The sequence below is a fragment of the Orbicella franksi genome, chromosome 14 (genome assembly GCF_964199315.1).
Source record: "Orbicella franksi chromosome 14, jaOrbFran1.1, whole genome shotgun sequence".
Classification (NCBI taxonomy): domain Eukaryota; kingdom Metazoa; phylum Cnidaria; class Anthozoa; order Scleractinia; family Merulinidae; genus Orbicella; species Orbicella franksi.
This window is the reverse complement of record NC_138158.1, coordinates 13,196,451-13,215,827: the sequence shown is the minus strand read 5'-3', so window position 1 is coordinate 13,215,827 and position 19,377 is coordinate 13,196,451. Positions and strand designations below refer to the sequence as shown.

General features: G+C 38.1%; 1 protein-coding gene across 2 annotated transcripts in view; it reads right to left on the bottom strand.

Annotated features, from left to right (window-relative positions):
* Nucleotides 1-19,377, bottom strand: part of LOC145467661 (receptor-type tyrosine-protein phosphatase S-like) — a 76,836-nt gene that overhangs the window by 26,228 nt on the left and 31,231 nt on the right. For both annotated transcript variants that reach the window (XM_081451256.1, XM_081451257.1), the window contains exons 8-12: nucleotides 17,584-17,877; nucleotides 16,640-17,029; nucleotides 6,428-6,657; nucleotides 3,707-3,770; nucleotides 582-690 (exon numbers count right to left, since the gene is read on the bottom strand). In XM_081451256.1, coding sequence (XP_081307382.1) covers nucleotides 582-690; nucleotides 3,707-3,770; nucleotides 6,428-6,657; nucleotides 16,640-17,029; nucleotides 17,584-17,877 — 1,087 coding nt within the window. The remainder of the gene's footprint in view (nucleotides 1-581; nucleotides 691-3,706; nucleotides 3,771-6,427; nucleotides 6,658-16,639; nucleotides 17,030-17,583; nucleotides 17,878-19,377) is intronic.

Here is a 19,377-nt window from a genome sequence, read left to right as displayed (position 1 = left end):
TGTTTCTAGGAAACATAAAATTAAGCCCACAAAATGACTGTCAACCTACAATCAGTCATCAGTACAAGCTGAACACTTTAATCAACTCTTTTCTTCAAAACTTGTTCCGAGGCTTCATTTTCATTCCTAGCATTCAGGCAGGTAAAAGCATGAAAAGCTGGGACCTTATTTCTTCCATAAGCATTGTCTTATCAATAAAAGAGGCCATTTTGAATGTCCTTATCAGTGGCGGATCCAGACCTTGAGCTAAGGTAAGGGGGGGGGGGGAGGGAAGAAGGGGATTTACTAGCCCTGCCAGGTTTTCTTCCTTCTGCAAATTTTTTTTACCCAAAATAAGGGGCTCCCTCCCCTGGATGTGCCACTGCTCATAACACTGCCATTTTGTTTGCTTTTCATGCTCAATACCTGTAAACAGCAGATGCATGCATATGGTTGGCTAAAAGCCCCAGAAAATAAATCTCGGAGTGATAATCAAAATCGTATTAAAACAAACAGTAGAACCTCAATATTATTCTGATTTATTCCTATGCATAAATTGAGCTCCTTCATCAAACACAATAACATAACACTTTTAACCTTACCTTATCACTAGAGCAACAATAATAATTGCAAAAGCCAAGATAATTATTCCAGCAAATACTCCACCATAAAGAGACCCTGTATCAACACCACTTCGTTCAGAAACATTTCCTAAACAAGAAGATAAAAAGTAATACAGATCTGTAAAATGCATTCCACTTAAGCAAAAACAAAGTCTCTGTTTGATGCAGAAACCAAGTGAAAACTCTATAATTATGCAACACTGTATAATACAGTTTTGGCAGATTTTTTTGACCAACAAGGGCTTTTCAATAATTCAGAATCCAGTTTCTCCATTAAACCACCACACTGTCACTATATATAACATCCTATTTTTAATCACATGCTGTCACTGGAACTTTGTGCTCTACAATAATGAGATTATTACAAAACTAGTTATTTCAGAGTATCAATAAATAAAAGCAACCAATTGGATTACTCTGAATGATCCTGCACAATCATTCTTGAAGATTTTCTGGTAGTTTTATGACGGGCGTGAAGGGGTAAAATGGGAACTGGGATTTGCCCTTTTCTGGGCTGGGAAAATGGGATTTACTGCACTGGGACTGGGATTCAACCACTGGGAATGGGATGAACAATTTTGAAAATGGGAAAGGGATTCTTATTTTTAGCACTCTCTGACCCTATTTTTGACACCACTGCTAAACTGAGCCTACTCTTTTGAATAAAGAATTAAAATTCTGCATCATTAGACCTCAGTAAGCACAAAGAATCATCACATTTTTCGTTTCCACATTCTAGCTACCAGGCTCCACATGGTTTTATTGTTAAGTTCCGTCAGTTTTCCTGGTCAGCGGTTTGTTGTTGATGGAATGATATGCGCATTTTTGCACGTGGCGGGAAAGACAAAAATGGCGTCCAATTCGCAGACTATGATAATCGAAATCAAGTGTATTAACACAAAAAATGCTGTAACACACACAGAAAATTGTAAACTTATGTCCTGGAAATGGTGACATGTGAATTGGTGCATCCTACAAAGAGTATTTACTCAATCACAACTGATTTTGATGGAGTAGGTGTCCTTGGAGCAGTGAATGTCATGTGCAGCTATGTAGACAGTTGGACAAATGTTAGTTCTTTGGCACTCTCAGGGGATGAACTTGCTGTTTGTGCAGATGGTGTTCTTCATGTCTTTGTTCCATCACAGGGTGTAACAAGAATTGTTAGAGGGAGTGATGGCCTACCCATATCATCACGAGCAGTGAATGTTGCTTGGCTTGGTAAAGATATTTTGTTCTGCGAAGAACACTCTGTTAAGGTCTTTGAATCTGGGGCTGTTGTTGTGATTGCAGGACACAGTAAAGGTGCTAGTGAAGGCTCACAATCACACTCGAAACTGTGTCAACCAATTGGAATCTGCGTGAATTTGATCGTAACATTTACATTACACACTCTGATTCTGGCACGGTCAAACTAATCAACAGACTGTTGACAGGGATTGCAGAGTTCCTTGGAAAGTTACAAGTCCTTGTGAAGGCTTTTGACATTCATTCCAAAAAATGCACAGTTAGAGAACCACATAAGGCGGTTAATGAAGCAATGGCTATGGTGGTTGAGGTGCTGGAGTACATGAAGCATTGCTCACGGAAGGCAAGAGAGCTACAGTCCTTGGCAAAAGAAACCACTGATGTGCCAGAGGGTACTTTATCAAACAAGTGTTTGAAGTCATTGGAACTGATGGCACAATCGCTTCATGAAGGTAGAGCACAACATCAAAGATCTGTCTTCATATCCAGGTTTCGAGGTGAACTTGAATTAGAATCACTCCTGACCTTAAATGTTCAGAACCAACATGCAGTCACTCATTTTAAGAAGGAAACATTTACTCTCTACGAATACGCATAGATTTTTGGTTCATCAGTTGAAGAAGGAGTAAAGAGAGTGACACCATGGTCCGCACATTATTACAAGCATCCCAACTCATACTACCCTGTTGAACCTTCTGCTACTGGCCAGTTGGTCCTTGTTGAAATTCCCAAACTGGTCGGAGAAAGATTGTCCAGAAATTATGAAGCAGAGATGAGAGTGTGGGCAAAACAATACGACAAGTGTGTAAGGCAGTAAAGTGTACAAGAAGACAACACAATGGAAAGAGCTGGGACACTGCCTCTGAATTTGTATAAAACACAGACATTGTTTAATCCATTAGATTTGCAGTTTGTACTTCCTCGTGCGAAAAGCTCAGTGCCAGGGGAAAGTGCAGAACATCCAGAAGGTGAGTCTGATGAACAGCCTGTGCAGGTTCTCTCCTGCACCGATCAACATGACGACTGCTCACCAGAAGAATGAGAGATTTTCTTCTGTCCAGGTGAACGGATGTGTGTATCCAAATGACGTCAGTCACGCATTTAATTAATTATACACATTAGTCTGCAAACAATCACTGGGAATGGGATTTTAGATTTGGTAACTGGGATTTGGACCAAATTTAAGCTGGGAACTGGGATTTGGTACCCCCCTTCATGACCCTCTTTAATGACTGACATTTCTGAAAGAACTTACCTTCACATAAAAGATTCCTTTTCTCTTTCTTCCAACTCTCTTTCCCTTCTTTTTTGTTTAACATTAGACGTGAGTATACCCCCAGTCAGCTCTCAATCAGAATTGCATGCTTGAAATTTGTGATATTTAGTTACAGTGCATGATCATGGCATTTTTTCTAAACATTTTCAGTGATGTAATAAATCTCAAACAAGCTAGCTTGGGACTGTACTAGGAGAATATCAGCCCTATAAGCCCTAAAGGTCTTTTTGTACTAAACTTGCTTCACTCAGTCCATCCTATACTTGGTTAAAATGATTTATGTAAGGAAAATTTCGAACAATTACATTACAAGGTTTTTTCCTAATTTCATTACGCCATAACCTCAGTACTTGTGTGTACAGTAAAGGAAAGCAAGTAATTTATGCAGCTCTACATATAAGCTCCATTTTTCTAGCCCTACATCAAAACTTGTAGTAGGTAAGTAAAAAATTCATTAATACACTGTGGCTTTCTCTGGGATGTTTTTATTTATCTTGGACCTCCTTGTGCCAACATCCAGCAATCTGGAACTTCTGTTCCTTGTGTTCTGTAACAATATTGATCTTAATGCAATTTTCACCTGTTAATTTGTTGAAAGTGACAGGACTGCTAGCCTCTCCAGGATAACTCGTAAATGCTTGAACCTATATGGCAAAGTAAAGCCAGACACAGTATGAAGATCAAAATATTAGTGGCTGTTCCATGTTAAACAAATTTGAGAACAAAATGAAAGGAAAACACAAGCAGGACATCCTCATACATACTGTATTGTGCAAAAGTAATGAGAGCAAAATGCGCAAATTTTGTTCTTTGTCTCCGTGAACTTTCAAAGAAAGTTCACCCAAAAATTTGAGCGTCTTTTCACAATGTCTTGAGTGCTATTTCTTTAAAACAAAGGACAAAAATTAGTGGCATTTTCAAGACCAGAATGAAAACTCCTTACCAGAGGGATAATTCCGCTTGCAGCATGCGAAATATCGCAGTGCAGTGCACTGACCAGTATCGAGCCATCAATATATCGTTTACTCCTGTATAAAATTCACTGTTGTTAATGTGTTACTCCATCTTTCATGGCAAAGAATGTAGAGAATTTGAATCCTTTGATTGTTTTCAATGACACGAACTCATTAACTTAAGCTTTGCCACGTCATCGTATCAGGAAGGCAGGTACAAAAGTCGGACTGCTAGTCCGGGTAAACTCAGATGAAAGTGAAATTCTTAATATGGTCTTTTTGAAGGCCTACTTCACCTCAAAATTCATCCAAAGTGACATCAAATTCAGTGATCGATGGACAAGCAGACATGTTGTTTATCTAGTGCCAGGTCTCCACGTCCCAAGTCCCCTCACCTGTTATCACATTTGCCACGTTCTTGTCTGCCCGCCATGTGGATAGTACATTATTCGCGACAATCCCTCTTTATTTCACACTCGTAAATAAGAGATGGAGACATGCGACCACACTTGAGCATGTTGGAAGTGCAAAGAAATGGAATTAGGGAAGGAAAAGTGCAGAGACGTTAGGATGGCAAGTGCAAAAGCCAAAGGATTCTTACGCGAACTGAGCCAAAATGAGATGCTCTTATTTTAAGCTTATACTGTACTCCCGCTGTAAGAGACTAGCCTGAATAGTTTGATAATAGCTTCGAACCTTTGACAGTAATATCGCAAGGTCGCACAGAGCCTGGGTTCATTGTGGCTGAACCACGAGTACTACCACGAGTAGCATTTCTTGTTCAATGAAAACAGGTTGGCAAACAGACCATTTGAGCTTGTGAGCTTTAAGACTGTAACAAACAAAGTGATACCAGCTTTCTCTTGACATAAGCAAGGTAAGTTTGTGAGAAAAGGCTTTGAGATATTACTATCACTCGCGACGATATTAAGGTTTTTATCGCGCACATTCTTGTTTTGCTCTGGCTTTATTCATTTTACTACTGGGAATTGATGGGAAACTTAACGAACAGAGCAAATCTTTGCTAGAAAGTTTGAAGGAAAATTCAAGGAGAGCGAATTTTCCCTCGAAAAATCTTGCCAAATTATCAGTAGACACGAATCGCTACACGAATCGCTGCGCGAAAATTCACGTCGACTAAAACAATGGGCAGCAGGAAAATTCACTGAATTTTCTTAGAACTTTCGAGGTGAACAAAACTTCGCCATTTTTCATCGAAAAGCCCAGAAATTCGTGAATTTTGTCGAATCACGCTCTCATTACTTTTGCACAATACTGTAGATGCTCTTTAGGGTCATCACATGAATGTCTGCTGAAACAAACAGAGCACTTTTTCCCCTTTACTCCTAAACAAACAGAGCATTTTTTTGCCCTTTACTCCTAAACAAACATAGCATTTTTTTTCTCTCTACTACTAAAGACCAGCTGGAGATCAAGGGGAAATTACTTTTATTAGAGCCAATCAGTGCCAGGTCATTTCATGTGTAATAAAAAGTCAATCATAAACTGAAAAAGCTCCCTTGGGGCAATAACCACAATCCATACAGTTGCATGTCACATCAAATTCAACAGTAGTACTGTCAAAGTAAATATTCAGTTTTTCTAATCCAGTACGAGTTGGTAGAATTGAAGGCTTTCGTGCAAAAAGAGCATATATTGCTTTTTGGGCCAATTTGTATTTTTTGCAGGATCGAGCTAATTTTTGGCAGACTGACTTGTTTCGACATGAAAAGCATCATTGCGTAATTGCTTTTGTTGATTTGCGCTTCATTTTCAAGAAATAACGTATGCAAAAAAAACTCAGTTTTCCAAGCTAGTGCATCTTTTGGAGATCTTTTGTTGAACGAAAAACAAAAGAAACCTTTTGTTTTGCTAAACGATGAAGTCAGCGAAGCTTCATGACATATGTCTATAGCTTCTTGCTGGTATTGATTCAAATCAACGGTTTTACCCCCACACTCGTTGAAAGGCCTTGCTATTATTGGTTGAAGTCTCTTACAGAATTTCTTCCAGTCCAAGGTTTACTGCCTTGATTAGAAAGTGCATGGTGATTGGACTATGAAAATAGCCCTGTGTTTTAGCAGATGTCCATGGGAAGGACAATAATTGTATGACAAGCCTAAAGTGCGTCTGCGTAGGAAGCTACCAGAAGGAGTGTAAAGGTTTGTCTTAGTGACTAACAAAAGCTGGGGTATACAGTTTACATGGGAATAAATATAATAATAAACCAACTTAATAATGATCCTCTTTGCTTTATGTTTTCAAGCCATAAGCAACACTGTTAGTCTAATGCATTACTAATTAACTGTAAATGTACTTAAATAACTATCAAAAAACAAGGAACTTACATAAATCTTGTACTCTGTATCCTCTTTGAGACCAGATAACAAATAAAATAATGTTTCATTTTTCAAGCCTTTTGTAATGTCTGTGGTGCTGTAGTTCTTTCCAGAATTGTTTGAGTAGAGTATCCTGTATCGTTGAATAATTCCATTTGGGTACTCTGGTGGTTTCCAAGTCACAAGCAAAGATGTAGCTGATTCCTCTTGGATTTTAACATTGCGAGGTGCACTTGGAGCTACATTGAAGAGCACAAGAGATTAACCTTTTCAGTTTACATCTAGATGAATACTGACTGCCCAACATTTTATATAGTTCTTACAACTAAATGGCTATGATGCCATTTTTGCTTTTGTATAGGACCTCATGGTTAGTGTGCTCGTCTCCGGATCGAGTGGTTCGGGTTCGAGCTCTGGCCGGGGACATTGTGTTGTGTTCTTGGGCAAGACACTTTACTCTCACAGTGCCTCTCTCCACCCAGGTGTATAAATGGGTACCGGCGAACTTAATGGTGGGGGTAACCCTGCGATGGACTAGCATCCCATCCAGGGGGGAGTAGAAATGCTCCTAGTCGCTTCATGCTACAGAAACCAGGATAAGCTCCAGCCTGATAGGCCACTTGGCTCGCATGCAGACTTTTATAGGACCTAAAAAAAGACACACCTCTAGACAGCACCAGACTGAGGCAGTGTAGGAAATTAGCGCTCACCCGCTCACCAATGCAAGATCATCGGGCGAGTACAAATCATTGATCAGTCTCCCATTTGGCGAGTACAATTTTCATTTTTGGGAAATTATTTAAGCTTAAATATTGATAACATTATTTTTTTATTTTCTGTTTTGGCAAGAAAATCTCTAAACGAAAACTTACCAGTGTTTTTATTTAACCCTTTTTCATCTTTCAAGATGCCCAACTTCTTCACTTCACCTTCACCTGTCCCCTGGCGCCAAGTTGGCACATAGGGATGCCCAACTTAATGTTTCATAAATAGACCAAATGAAATACAGCTTCCACATTGCTGTAGTTTTACCCGAAACACAGCTTGAGAAACAAACAGCTACTGAATTTGCATTACTAGAATAATTTATTGAGACACAGGAGTAAACAACTTGTCATCACATGCAAGAATGACATTTTTCCTTTCAGATGAAGAATGAAACTTGAAGACCTTAAACCCAAAGATAACAGCAATGGAGGCAATTTAATTTCAAAACAGTTCTTATTGACAAATCTTCTTGAGATTCATTCCTTAGCAAGCAAACATCCTTGTTCCTCACATGTGCCATCTTTAATTCTCACATACTAATCACTGTCAGCTCAAGTAGAGACCAGCAGTATGGCACACACGTGTAAGGCTATATAAATAATCACCGTGAGAAAATATATTTCTAAGCTGCTTCAAAAGTTAATCAAAAAAGGCAGGACAAAAAACGGCAAAATCAGCCTGCAATCCTGAACAGGTATTTAGCGGTGAGGGGGGTATACATGTATCTTTCTCAGCGAGTGAAAATTAAACTGGGCGAGTGCATTTTTTTCTACAGCCCTTCACCCGATTTGCGGATGCGGTCAAAATTTAGTTTCCAACACTGCTGAGGGCAAAATAATGTGGAACTATGCCAAGTTTTTCACAGGCAGGCAAAACTATTTGTACTGAACTTCTTTAAAAGAAAAACGTTCCTCATCAAGATGGTCAATTTGCCAGGTGCCTTACTAATGAAATCCCTGCTTCATAAGATACAAGTTTGCCATAGTTATGTCATTTGTAATTTCAAAATTACATGAAAGATGAACACAGTGAGAACGACAGAAGGTAGATACCTCAAATTTATCTAGTACACCTGTATGTGTAATTTGTGAGCCAACAGTGTTAAGAGTTTCAAATATTCCAGATTTTGTGAGCAGTAAGGAGTTTAAGAATGGCTGACTGTTAGGATTGAGAAATGCCAGTCAACGACCCATTTGGTAAATCGCTCATATTTTGCCCAAAGATACCCTTAGGTGACCTAATTCTAAAAATCATATTTAAAGGTTCCAGCGAATTTTTATTTTTCAGAAATTCATGAAAATTTGAAAGCGCAATCGAAGTGCAGTTTTTCATGTAATAAAATGACTGAAATATGGTGCGAGGACAAAGCGCTGCTGAAGTCTTAAAATAAATTCAATGGACTTCAAACTTTGCACAAATGTGGAACAACCACTCTAATTTATTCTTCCTTTTAAACTAATCTCAGATATGTTGATATAGTGGTTTTCCGAACCATTTTAAAAACACCTATGAAGCGTGTTAAAAATAACGGCAAAATACATGTATAGGCCATGTTTAACAGCATAAAAATGCATCTGGTACCTCACTTTTCGATTATTTATTAAATATATACAATGCCAAGTTTCATGCTCGAACTCGCAGTATTTCCCTTTGAAAAAAAACGAAAATCTATGTCAATGTGCTGGGCGCAAATAACACAATAATTATACATGAACAAGAGACAAATCAATTTCAATGGCAAAAATAAAGGGCTATCATTAATTAAAATCCCGTCAATTCACTGCTATCAGTAGAAACATAATGTCCACTATATAAAAACTGTTTTCAGAAGTTTTTGAAGCATTGTGCATTAACTTTGTTTATTTTCCTGTTTGCCGTCATGTCTAGTTTGTCATCGCGTGTATTCCCTTACTGTAAACAACACTGTGAATGGTTGTCATTACAAATGCAAGAGATTTCCTGGAACCTTAATGTTTTCGATTCACCAAAATGCTTTGAGTTCGTTAAGACACAATAATGGTCAACTTGGAATGCTGTTTAGTATTAAGGACATTAAAGGACTGTAAATTAACCGAGTTGAAATATCTTGAAGCAAATCAGAATCACGCCCTTATTCTAATTAGGTATACAGCCGATCTCGGTTCAAGTTCAAGAAGTCAAGAGGTTAGTCCAGCAATGTATCCAACCGTGGTCATCAAAAGTGGAAGTTTACAACTGTAGTGAAAAGTTCCAAATAAATTTCGCCAATATAATTGGAAACAAGAAGTGAAACAGTCTGACCCCAAACAAATAAACAAAATATTAATACGACTAATTTAATCCGAAAATGTAACAGACAACATACCTAAAAGTCGTTGATTCCCCCCAATACCACTCCACATTGCCTTGAAGAGCCCAACCTTTCTGCTGTAAGAACCAGGGGCCACATGAATCTGTTTTTGCTCATGGATGTTATGTAACATCCATGAGCTTAGGAGGCAGTCGGATGGCGTTCACTCACTCACTCACTCCATTCTAATTAATTTATTCATTAAACCTGGATTAAACAATTTTCTCCTACCTCCCCTGCTAAGTATTGTTTTTGTCCAAGAGTGTTCAGTCATCTTCAGGAAGGTTCTTTGATGAGGGGGGACTAGAAAGGCGTAATTTTTGCCTGATAAATCGAGAGCCTGGGTACAAGTTTGTCGAACACCTCAACAATTGGAAGTCAGCCAGTTTGGTTTCATGCGATTTTTTTTCGTAAATACGTTGTTTTTTGCCTATCGGCTTTTGCTCACATTTAGATGAAAGCTGGTAGAGGTATTTATGACTGTGGGTCACGTATCGTTCACAACAGCACGGTCGGCGAGGTCAAAGAATTGATACAAGACACCCGAGAAGACAAAGCCAGAAAGTGAGATTGTGAGAATTTGATGGTTTCCACTTGCTTTCTCTCGTTGTGTGGTCTAAGGTAAGCTTAAATTCTTGTTAGGTTTTGGTTTCATTGTTTCTTTATTGTTTTGTTTTGTACAGTATTGTGCAAAAGTAATGAGAGCAAAATGCGCGAATTTCGTTCTTTGTCTCTGCGAACTTTCTTTGAAAGTTCGCCCAAAAATTCAAGCATCTTTTCACAATGTCTTGAGCATTATTTCTTTAAAACAAAGGACGAAAATTCCGTCTTTCATAGCAAAGAATGAAGAGAATTTGAATCCTTTGATCATTTTCAATGACACGAACTCGCTAACTTAAGCTTTGCCGCATCACCGTGCCAGCAAGGCAGGTACAAAAGTCGGACCGCTAGTCCAGGTAAACTCGGACGAAAGTAAAATTCTTAATAAGGTCTTTTTGAAGGCCTACTTCCCCATCCAAAGTGACATCAAATTCAGTGATCGATGGACAAGCAGACATGTTGTTTATCTAGTGCGAGGTCTCCACGTGCCCAGTCCCCTTGGGGGCCAGAAGCACGTGCGTCTCGCCCCCACAGCTGTTATCACGTTTGCCACATTCTTGTCTGCCTGCCATAATGGATAGCATATTATTCGCAACAATCCCTCTTTATTTCACACTCGTAAATAAGAGATGGAGACATGCGACCACGCTTGAGCATGTTGGAAGTGCAAAGAAACGGGATTAGGGAAGGAAAAGTGCAGAGATGTTCGGATGGCAAGTGCAAATGGGAAAGACACGGTGGCCAGTCGTTTCACTGATGAGTTGTTTCGCCAACATCTCGTTCGCCAATGTCTTAGGTCAATTCGCCAACATCCTAAGTCGCTTCGCCAACGTCCTACTGGTCAATTCACCAACATCTAAATAAAAGTTTACCTTCACTTGTGTGTGTTGTCATTTATTTCAATACCTCACCTAGAATTATTTTCCATGCAAGAGCACCTCATTATTTACGACGACAGTTCTCTGCAACGGTAGCCCTCCTGCTAAGATTTTTTTTTTGTATGAACACTAACGGGGGAAGGAGGCGTAATTGATTTATACCAATCAATACAGCTTGAATGTTACTAAAACTACCAGTTAAAAAGTGTTCAGCCGAGTTAAGCAGATCTGTAAGAGACTGGCCTGAATAGTTTGATAATAACTTCAAACCTTCGACGGTACTATCGCAAGGTCGCACAGAGCCTGGGTTCATTGTGGCTGCACCGCGAGTACTTCCGCGAGTAGCATTTCTTGTTCAATGAAAACAGGCTGGCAAACAGACCATTTGAGCTTGCGAGCTTTAAGACTGCAACAAACAAAGTGATATCAGCTTTCTCTGGACATAAGCAAGGTAAATTTGTGAGAAAAGACTTTGAGATATTACTATCACTCACGATGATATTAAGGTTTTTATTGCGCACGTTCTTGTTTTGCTCTGCCTTAATTCATTTTACTACCGGGAATCGATGGGAAACTTAAGGAACAGAGCAAATTTTTGCCAGAAAGTTCAAAGGACAATGCGAGAGCAAATTTTCGCTCAAAAAATTGGGCCAAATTATCAGTAGACATGAATTACTGCTCGAAAATTCGTGTCGACTAAAACAATGGGCAGCGGGAAAATTCATTGAATTTTCTTCGAACTTTTGAGACGAACAAAACTTCGCCATTTTTCGTCGAAAAACCCCAAAATTCGAGAATTTCATCGAATTACACTATCATTACTTTTGCAAAATACTGTACGCACACATTGAATTTCTGCCTGTGTTAGTATCACAAGCTCAAAATTTGTAAGATTGTTTTTAAATACTTAGGGGAAAAAAATCTCAAATTGCCTTATCTTTAAGTTTTGTTATCGTTCACACTACATTTCTTTTGTATTCCATGCAGTTAGGCCAGAGTGAAAATTTCTTCACAGATGATATGCAAGGTTACCTACATGTACAATTAAGTAAATATACACTGCAATATTTTAGTGATGGATGAACAAATTAAGTCCAAGAGACTGTAGATCTATTGTTTTGCAAGACAGATATGCTGTCCAATTATGTCAAAAAGCTGGACGCATGGTGGCTGGTGATGTATAGTGTTTTTTTGCTCCTAGAAATGAGAGATTTAAACAAATTGACATCAAAACCTGAATTGTGGAGAAGAGAATGCTTGATACTTGTCAACATAAGTATGTTCTGTAATCGTTGCAAAAATCTATTAGCAGAGAGATATCTGCAATCCTGTTGAATATTACTGCATTGCTAGTGAGACTAGCACAAACAATTACCAAGATATATAGGAATAAAATACTGCGAGTTTTGTTTCCAAGAAAGAAAATTATTGTTATTTTACTTACATGCACTACAAATATAGTACCCTTGTTATTGTATTGCACCAAGCTGGGGGACTTCTTCCTACAGTTGATTAAAGGTGCACTTTTTTCAGGCTGGAGGTATTATAAGACTTACCAGGACAGGGATTTCAAACATTAATTGATTATTTACCTCAGAAGTAAGGTCTAGTGGGCCACGTTAGGTTTGTGAAAGGGGTTTCAGGTGAGAAGCTACATGTATATGAAAGGAATCGAAAGCCTTTCCTGTCAAAAACACTGTAAAATGAATAGGTCTTTGACCTTGGGCCAGAGCCCCTTTGTATAAAACTTTGTTACTTCCTTTCCTCCTCTCCATGGACATAGTTCTATGGAAAAAAAACCTATAAATTGTAAATAAAAACATTACCTTCACTTCAGCTTCATGATTGAAACAAAACTGTCTGAAATCATTCTTACAATATTGAAGGCAATACTTATTTTTTTATAGATTTCCTGTTTACCCGCAAGCTACAATCAAATTGTTTATGTTTGACTTAGCTTAAAGTAAACAAGATTTTGCCAATATCCATGTTTCACTTAAGTGAAATAGACCATTTTACAGTTGTCTGCTCAGTGACCTGGCCTTTGTGTGGCAGCAAGGCTAGAGTTGACCTTGTTTTGATACAGACCTCACTGCTTTTGTTGTGTAAAACAAGTTGTTCTGATGCTAACTAAGTGCATTACATGACAAAAGCAGTGAGGTCTGTATCAAAACAAGGTCAACTCTAGCCTCGCTGCCATACAAAGGCCAGGTCACTGAGCAGACAACTGTAAAATGGTCTACTGGTCAAAATACTCTTGGCAGTCCTAGCATTCTCAAGTTGATTGTCGAAGATAAATTTCAAAATCATGTATTGTAATTTTCGCATAATAGTAATCACTGTTATACAGCTGTTTCATAATGTTAACTACATAAGGACCATAACTGATTTACCTTGACCCACAATGCACTGCTGACTCATATACATAATTATATTTCCAGTTTTGGACTAACTGGTAAATATGGTGAACTCTCATCTAAGATTTCATTTTGAAACAGAGTGTTGTTATTCTTTGACACTACATCATGTACAAGCTAATATGATAAAAATGTTCCAATTGCAATCAAAATTAATTATTATCCATTTTAATATTTATAAGCTGTCTGTGTAAACAACCTGTTATTTGATTTTCGTATTTCTTTTCTATTTCGAGCAGTCTGGCCTCGAGTCCTGGCTGGGAACATTTTATTGTGTTCTTGAGCAAGACACTTTACTCTCACAGTGCCTCTTTCCACTCTGGTGTATAAATGAGTACTGGCAAATTTAATATTGTGGGGTAACCCTGCGATCGACTAGCATCCCATCTGGGGGTAGTAGAAATACTCCTAGTCACTTCATGCTACAGAAACCAGGATAAGTGCCGATCTGAAGGGCCACTTGGCTCATATGCAGATTTTACTTCCACTTCAGAGTTGCTGTTTGCCTCTCTTTTTAGAACGAATGCTCGTGATGAACATTTCACATGAAAATGACTTGATTTTCAAGAGAATGAATGTAAAGGCGACATGCATTTTCATACAAATAGTTTTGCAAAAAGACTCATTTTGCCACAGAGGCACAAGTCAACTATTCATCCATGAGCTGGCTCAGGGAGCCTTTGATTATAATATCAGCAACCGTGCTGCATGGCTGATATTCAGGACTCAGTGAAAGTTGTCACAACCATACGAACAGCCCAGTCACGCATAAACCGATTACAAGTTTAAAGAAGCGACAGTAGATTGAAATGCACTTTTCAAAGCTGTCCTATCCAGGAGCAATTATTTCTTGTTCTTGAATGGCTCTTTATTGTAGCTACAATCGGGGTGAGGGGGTACTCCTGGAAATTTCGGAAATTAAGTGGTCTCCAGCTCTTAACACCAACACTGAAACACCAGATGATTCCCAAAGTATCACAGGGATCACTAAGCTAACTAATTTTCAGTTTAGCTCAGCTGAGTAAATTACCTGTTGGTACACATATTGCATTGACCATGGACAAGTGGAAAAACAGTTAAACCGGAAAAGCCTGTTGCACATTGTAAATTAGCATTGCCCAACACTAACAGGACATAAACTAACAACTGCACTTGCCGAAAGTACCCTTAGGAACTGTCGGTGTTTGGCCTCTTCGGTACTGAGTAAACATCTCTTGAGGGGGGCTGGGGAAGAAATCGTTATATTTTTGTAGAGAGGGAGAGGGAGAGGGAGAGGAGGAGGAAGATCTTTTGGAGGAAAAACAAATGGCGTATCATCACCCTTTCCAAATTCGCTGCAGCAATTAATTCACTGTTATCAACTTAAAAATAGATGATCTAATGTACTTTGTTTCCAACACTGCCCACGTAGACGCAGTGCAACAGTGCCTTTAGACTGACTAATCACTGATAGGGAAACATAGATCTTGCAAACAGCAAATTTTCCGGAAAACAGTTTTCCACAAAGAAGCATGCAGCTGACTTATTCATGATTCTTTTATACTGCTTCTTTTTTTAACAAAAAAAATAAGAGAATGAAATAATCCTCTGCCACACCTCTCCCACCCCCTCCCCCCATCCCTCAAAGACAAAAAATATTGGCGGTGGGATTGCATTACATTTTTCTCAATTGTCAAATGACAACTTCACAATTTCATTTTTCATGATAATATGTATAAAGGAAATAGTGCCAGTAAATGGTTCAGGAATTGCTCCCTTATATTGTGGTCTAGCAGTAAGGCAGATGTAAGGCATTTGGGTATGGCTCTTGTTATTCTAAGGACGGTAATAAAAGGGTGTAATGAATGATCGAGAACATTGTGAATTTGTTTGCGGTCGAGCAATTTGGCCATATGTTTTTCGTGCACAATCATTTATCAAAGGGGGGGGCATTTGTTGGAAAGGTTTATCTATACGCTCTAATACCCCTCTTTTGAGCATCTGCTAGATTTTAACTAGAAGTATATTGTCATAGTACATCGTCAAGCATTCCACATACCGACCAACACGACGAACTGCTCAAGTAAGGCATAAAACGGTGAATAGTTCCCATGAGTTCTTGTTCGCAAGTAACTTCAGGTAGTTCAAACCTCTTTTGTGAACTGCTTTAGAATTACATGGTATTTAGTTTATTCCGTAATTGTGTTAAATAAAATGCAAGATGCTAAGAAGGCTAGGATTAAGGAAATTTGCGTGTAAACTGTTTGGCGCTAACTTGTCAATTGATTTGCATAAGCGCTAGCAAATTTCAGCTGATGATACCACCTAGAGGAATTCTGAGCTTGAAATTCAACTTTCAGTTGATCACACTGGTGATCACAGGAAAGAGGATCTTTGCAAAGGCCTAAGCTACAAATCAGACGTGATTTAGATTAATTTTAGATATTTTTAATCAAGCCAATTAATTAAAGTTGTTAACCCTCAGTTTGTGAATATATCATGTATCATTTGAGCTGATTATATTACGTAGATTTTCGAATTTCTCAGAGGGAAATACTGCGAGTTCGAGCATGGAACTTGGCATGGTATATGTTTAATAATGATATTTTAAGGCTTTAAAGTAAAATAATCGAAAAATGAGGTACCAGATGCACTTTAATGCTGTTAAACATGACCTATATTTTGCCGCCATTTTTAACCACTTCAGAGGTGTTTTTAAAATGGTTCGGAAAACCGCTATATCAACATATCTGAGATTAGTTTAAAATGAAAAATGAATTAAAATAGTCATTCCACATTTGAGGGAAGTTTGAAGTCAATTGAATTTATTACCGGTAAATACTTTAACAGCACTTTGCCCAAACGCCTTATTTCGGTCGTTTCATTACTCTAAAAAGCCGCACTTCGACAGCGCTTTCAAATTTGCGTGAATTTATAAATAATAAAAATTCGCTGGAACCTTTACATATGATTTTTAGAATTACTGTAGGTCACCCAAGGATATCTTTAGGCAAAATACGAGTGATTTGCCAAATGGGTTGTTGACCGGCGTTTCTAGGTCCTAACAGTCAGCCATTCTTAAGGTACCTGGTATATATAACAAATATATTAAACCAAAACCTGGCTAGTGGAAAATCTGGCTAGTTTACGTGTAAAATTGTTTCAACTGATGGCAAAATCTGACATGTCACTAGTCTCAAGCCACTGTTCCCTTTGAAACTTCTACATCCTAAAACATGAACATCCTTACCTCCTTCCATAGTCTGAATAGTTTGGTTGTTAGAAAATGGACTCCACAAAAGTTCCTTGTCTGCATTTCTTGTTGCCTCTGAAACTCGAATTGATATGATAGCAAAAGGCTGCACTCTTTTTAGTTCAATGTCTCTGACAGGTTCCAAACTCTGTACTGTATAATTTAACACGTCGCGGGTAAATCGCCTTTTTCCAGCTCTGGTTGTTACCTTTGCAGGAATTAGGTCACTGTCATATTTGTAACCTCCCTTCATATTCTTAAATCTCCAGAACATTCTTACTTTAAACAAAACTATAATGCCATTTGCTCTCTTTGGTTTTTTCCATCTTAGACGTACTCTATGAGGTCCAGTGGTGTTTGCACCAAGCTCGCGTGGTTTACTAGGAGCTGAGAGAGAAGATTACAGGTTAATACATGTACCTTCAATTGTCAATAGTTACTTTTGTCTTATGGTTCTATATATGATTGGTTGTCAAGAACAATAATTATGTCTGGAGACACTTTCCACAGGACCCAAAATTACAGACCTTTTGAAATGGGGGCAAATGATACAGTGGGAAATTTTCTGGAAAATTCAGGATTTGTTTAAATTTTCCAAAATTTGAACCATTCAGCTGAAATTTCCAGAAATTGCAAGAGCAACATCAAATGGAACAGAAATCCTCTGAGCAAGAAATAATACCATAGAAAACTTGTGCATTGATTAAACTCACAAATTTGCACCCTTTTTCAAGAAGTTCCAGGAAACGTTGTCCCGTTTAAATCATTATCATGTGCCTAGCTAACTAACATCATGCATATACTTATGAGTTCCATAAAATATATTAAAAGAAATATAATTATTATTAATATATATTACTTGTTTTTCTTTTTACATTATTTTAGCAAACTAATCAACAATAACCAAGATTGGGTTTGTTCTATACACATTTACAACTTACCTGATTGCCTTGTTTGTATTATCACTGCAGAGCTCTCCGTAGCAGCTACTCTGTTTTCAACTTTAACTTTCACAGTGTAGTTGGTATAGGGGTCCAGACCACCAATAAAAGCTTCTGTAACATTGGACATGACTGATAGTTTGCGAACACTGCCCGAGACAAAGTTCTCAGTTTCATGAAACAAGACTGTGTATGCTTCCAATGGTCCATTAGGCTTCAAGGGAGGCATCCACAGTACATGAATTGCAGTACTATTAACAGCATCCACCATAACATTGTTGGGAGGTCCGGGAACTGAAGAAAAAGTGACAATTAAACCAGTCAGCACAAGGGCTGGTATTAAGTAATTATAAGTTTTTGTCAACCGCATATTATACAGTCAATAGTAAGGAACTGAAAGGAATCTCAGTTGGTGAGAAAATAGTATCTGATCAAAAAGAATTAACTAGTCTCAATTTCTTGGGTTCTAGGTTTAAATATGTGCAGGGTCAATGGGACTTAAAAAGCATGTCATTGCTTATATACTAAATTTAACTCTAACTGCAAAAACAACTGTACAATAATATTAATGGTTAAATATTTAAATGGGGCTTGTAATTCATTGTTCACTAGACATGTCCTTTATGCAATTCTACAGTTTATTTACCCTGAACTGCATTTCAGTTCTGGTTTTGTTTCCTTCTTTTTGAGTTTTTTTTTTTTTTCATATTAAAAAAAATACCTCTTAGTCATCAGGACTGGGCTATGTTATGGGTGGATGAGTGAGTGAGGGATGTATGTATGTCACACCAATCACATTAGGGCTACTATAAACAACCACTCAAATTGCCACTTGCAAAGGCAAATCATGTGTGAAGATTTCGTCCCAATTTTAGATCGGCCAACTTTGTTTTTCTACAAACAGAAACAGGTATTCCTGTATTCGCCTTATTCTGACATTTCCGATGCTGCGTTTACTATATAGTTAAGCCCCGGACTTTGTACAGTAAATGGGTTTCAAACTAGTTCAGAATTCCATAATCAGCCAAGGAATCAGTCTTTTGTATACACTAACATGCCATCAAGGCTTTGCTTTTCGCATAGCAAGAAATTTCAAATGAAATGAGTCTTAGCTGCTTGATAACTTGGTGATTTCTAGGACAGGAACAATTGTTTTCAGTGCAAAATGCACTATTGGGATGGTGAGGGGGCTTTCGTCTGTGACAGTATTCACCAGGTTCCTGTCAATATCATTTGCATTACGTGCAGTTCACGAAAAAAGAATAAAGTCCAAACCATTTATGTTTGTGCAAGATTTTTCAGTTTGTGAATGCAAGTCTCAATTAAAGTGCCACTGAAACGAAATTTTTGTACTCTCTTTTATTACCCCAATTTGTAGTTTCAAACGTGCTTAAAATAATGGTGAACTTTATTTCTGTCAAATCCTAACGGAAAGTGCTTTTTTTAGCTGCTGAAATCGACTTTTTGGAGCAAAACTGTGTCCGGGCTCTAGAACCGAATTTAAGGACCTTGTGACGTCACTGGTTGTATTCACGCAAGAAGCGCTATAGATTCGCTCTTGTTTTCACTTGATTTATTCAAGTCTATTTTTCATATTGTCGATACCTGCTAGTTTTCTACCTTGTAATTTCTGTCCAGTCTTGACAGGAAATACATATCATGAACGTTGGAGGGCGCCAAAGAGTGTAGATTCACCAAAATAAATGCTACAGATTAGAACAGCTAAGTTACTTTTCGAACATTTTGAGTACTCGATTGGAGATTTCGAAGACAAGTGTGGCAACTTTTATATCA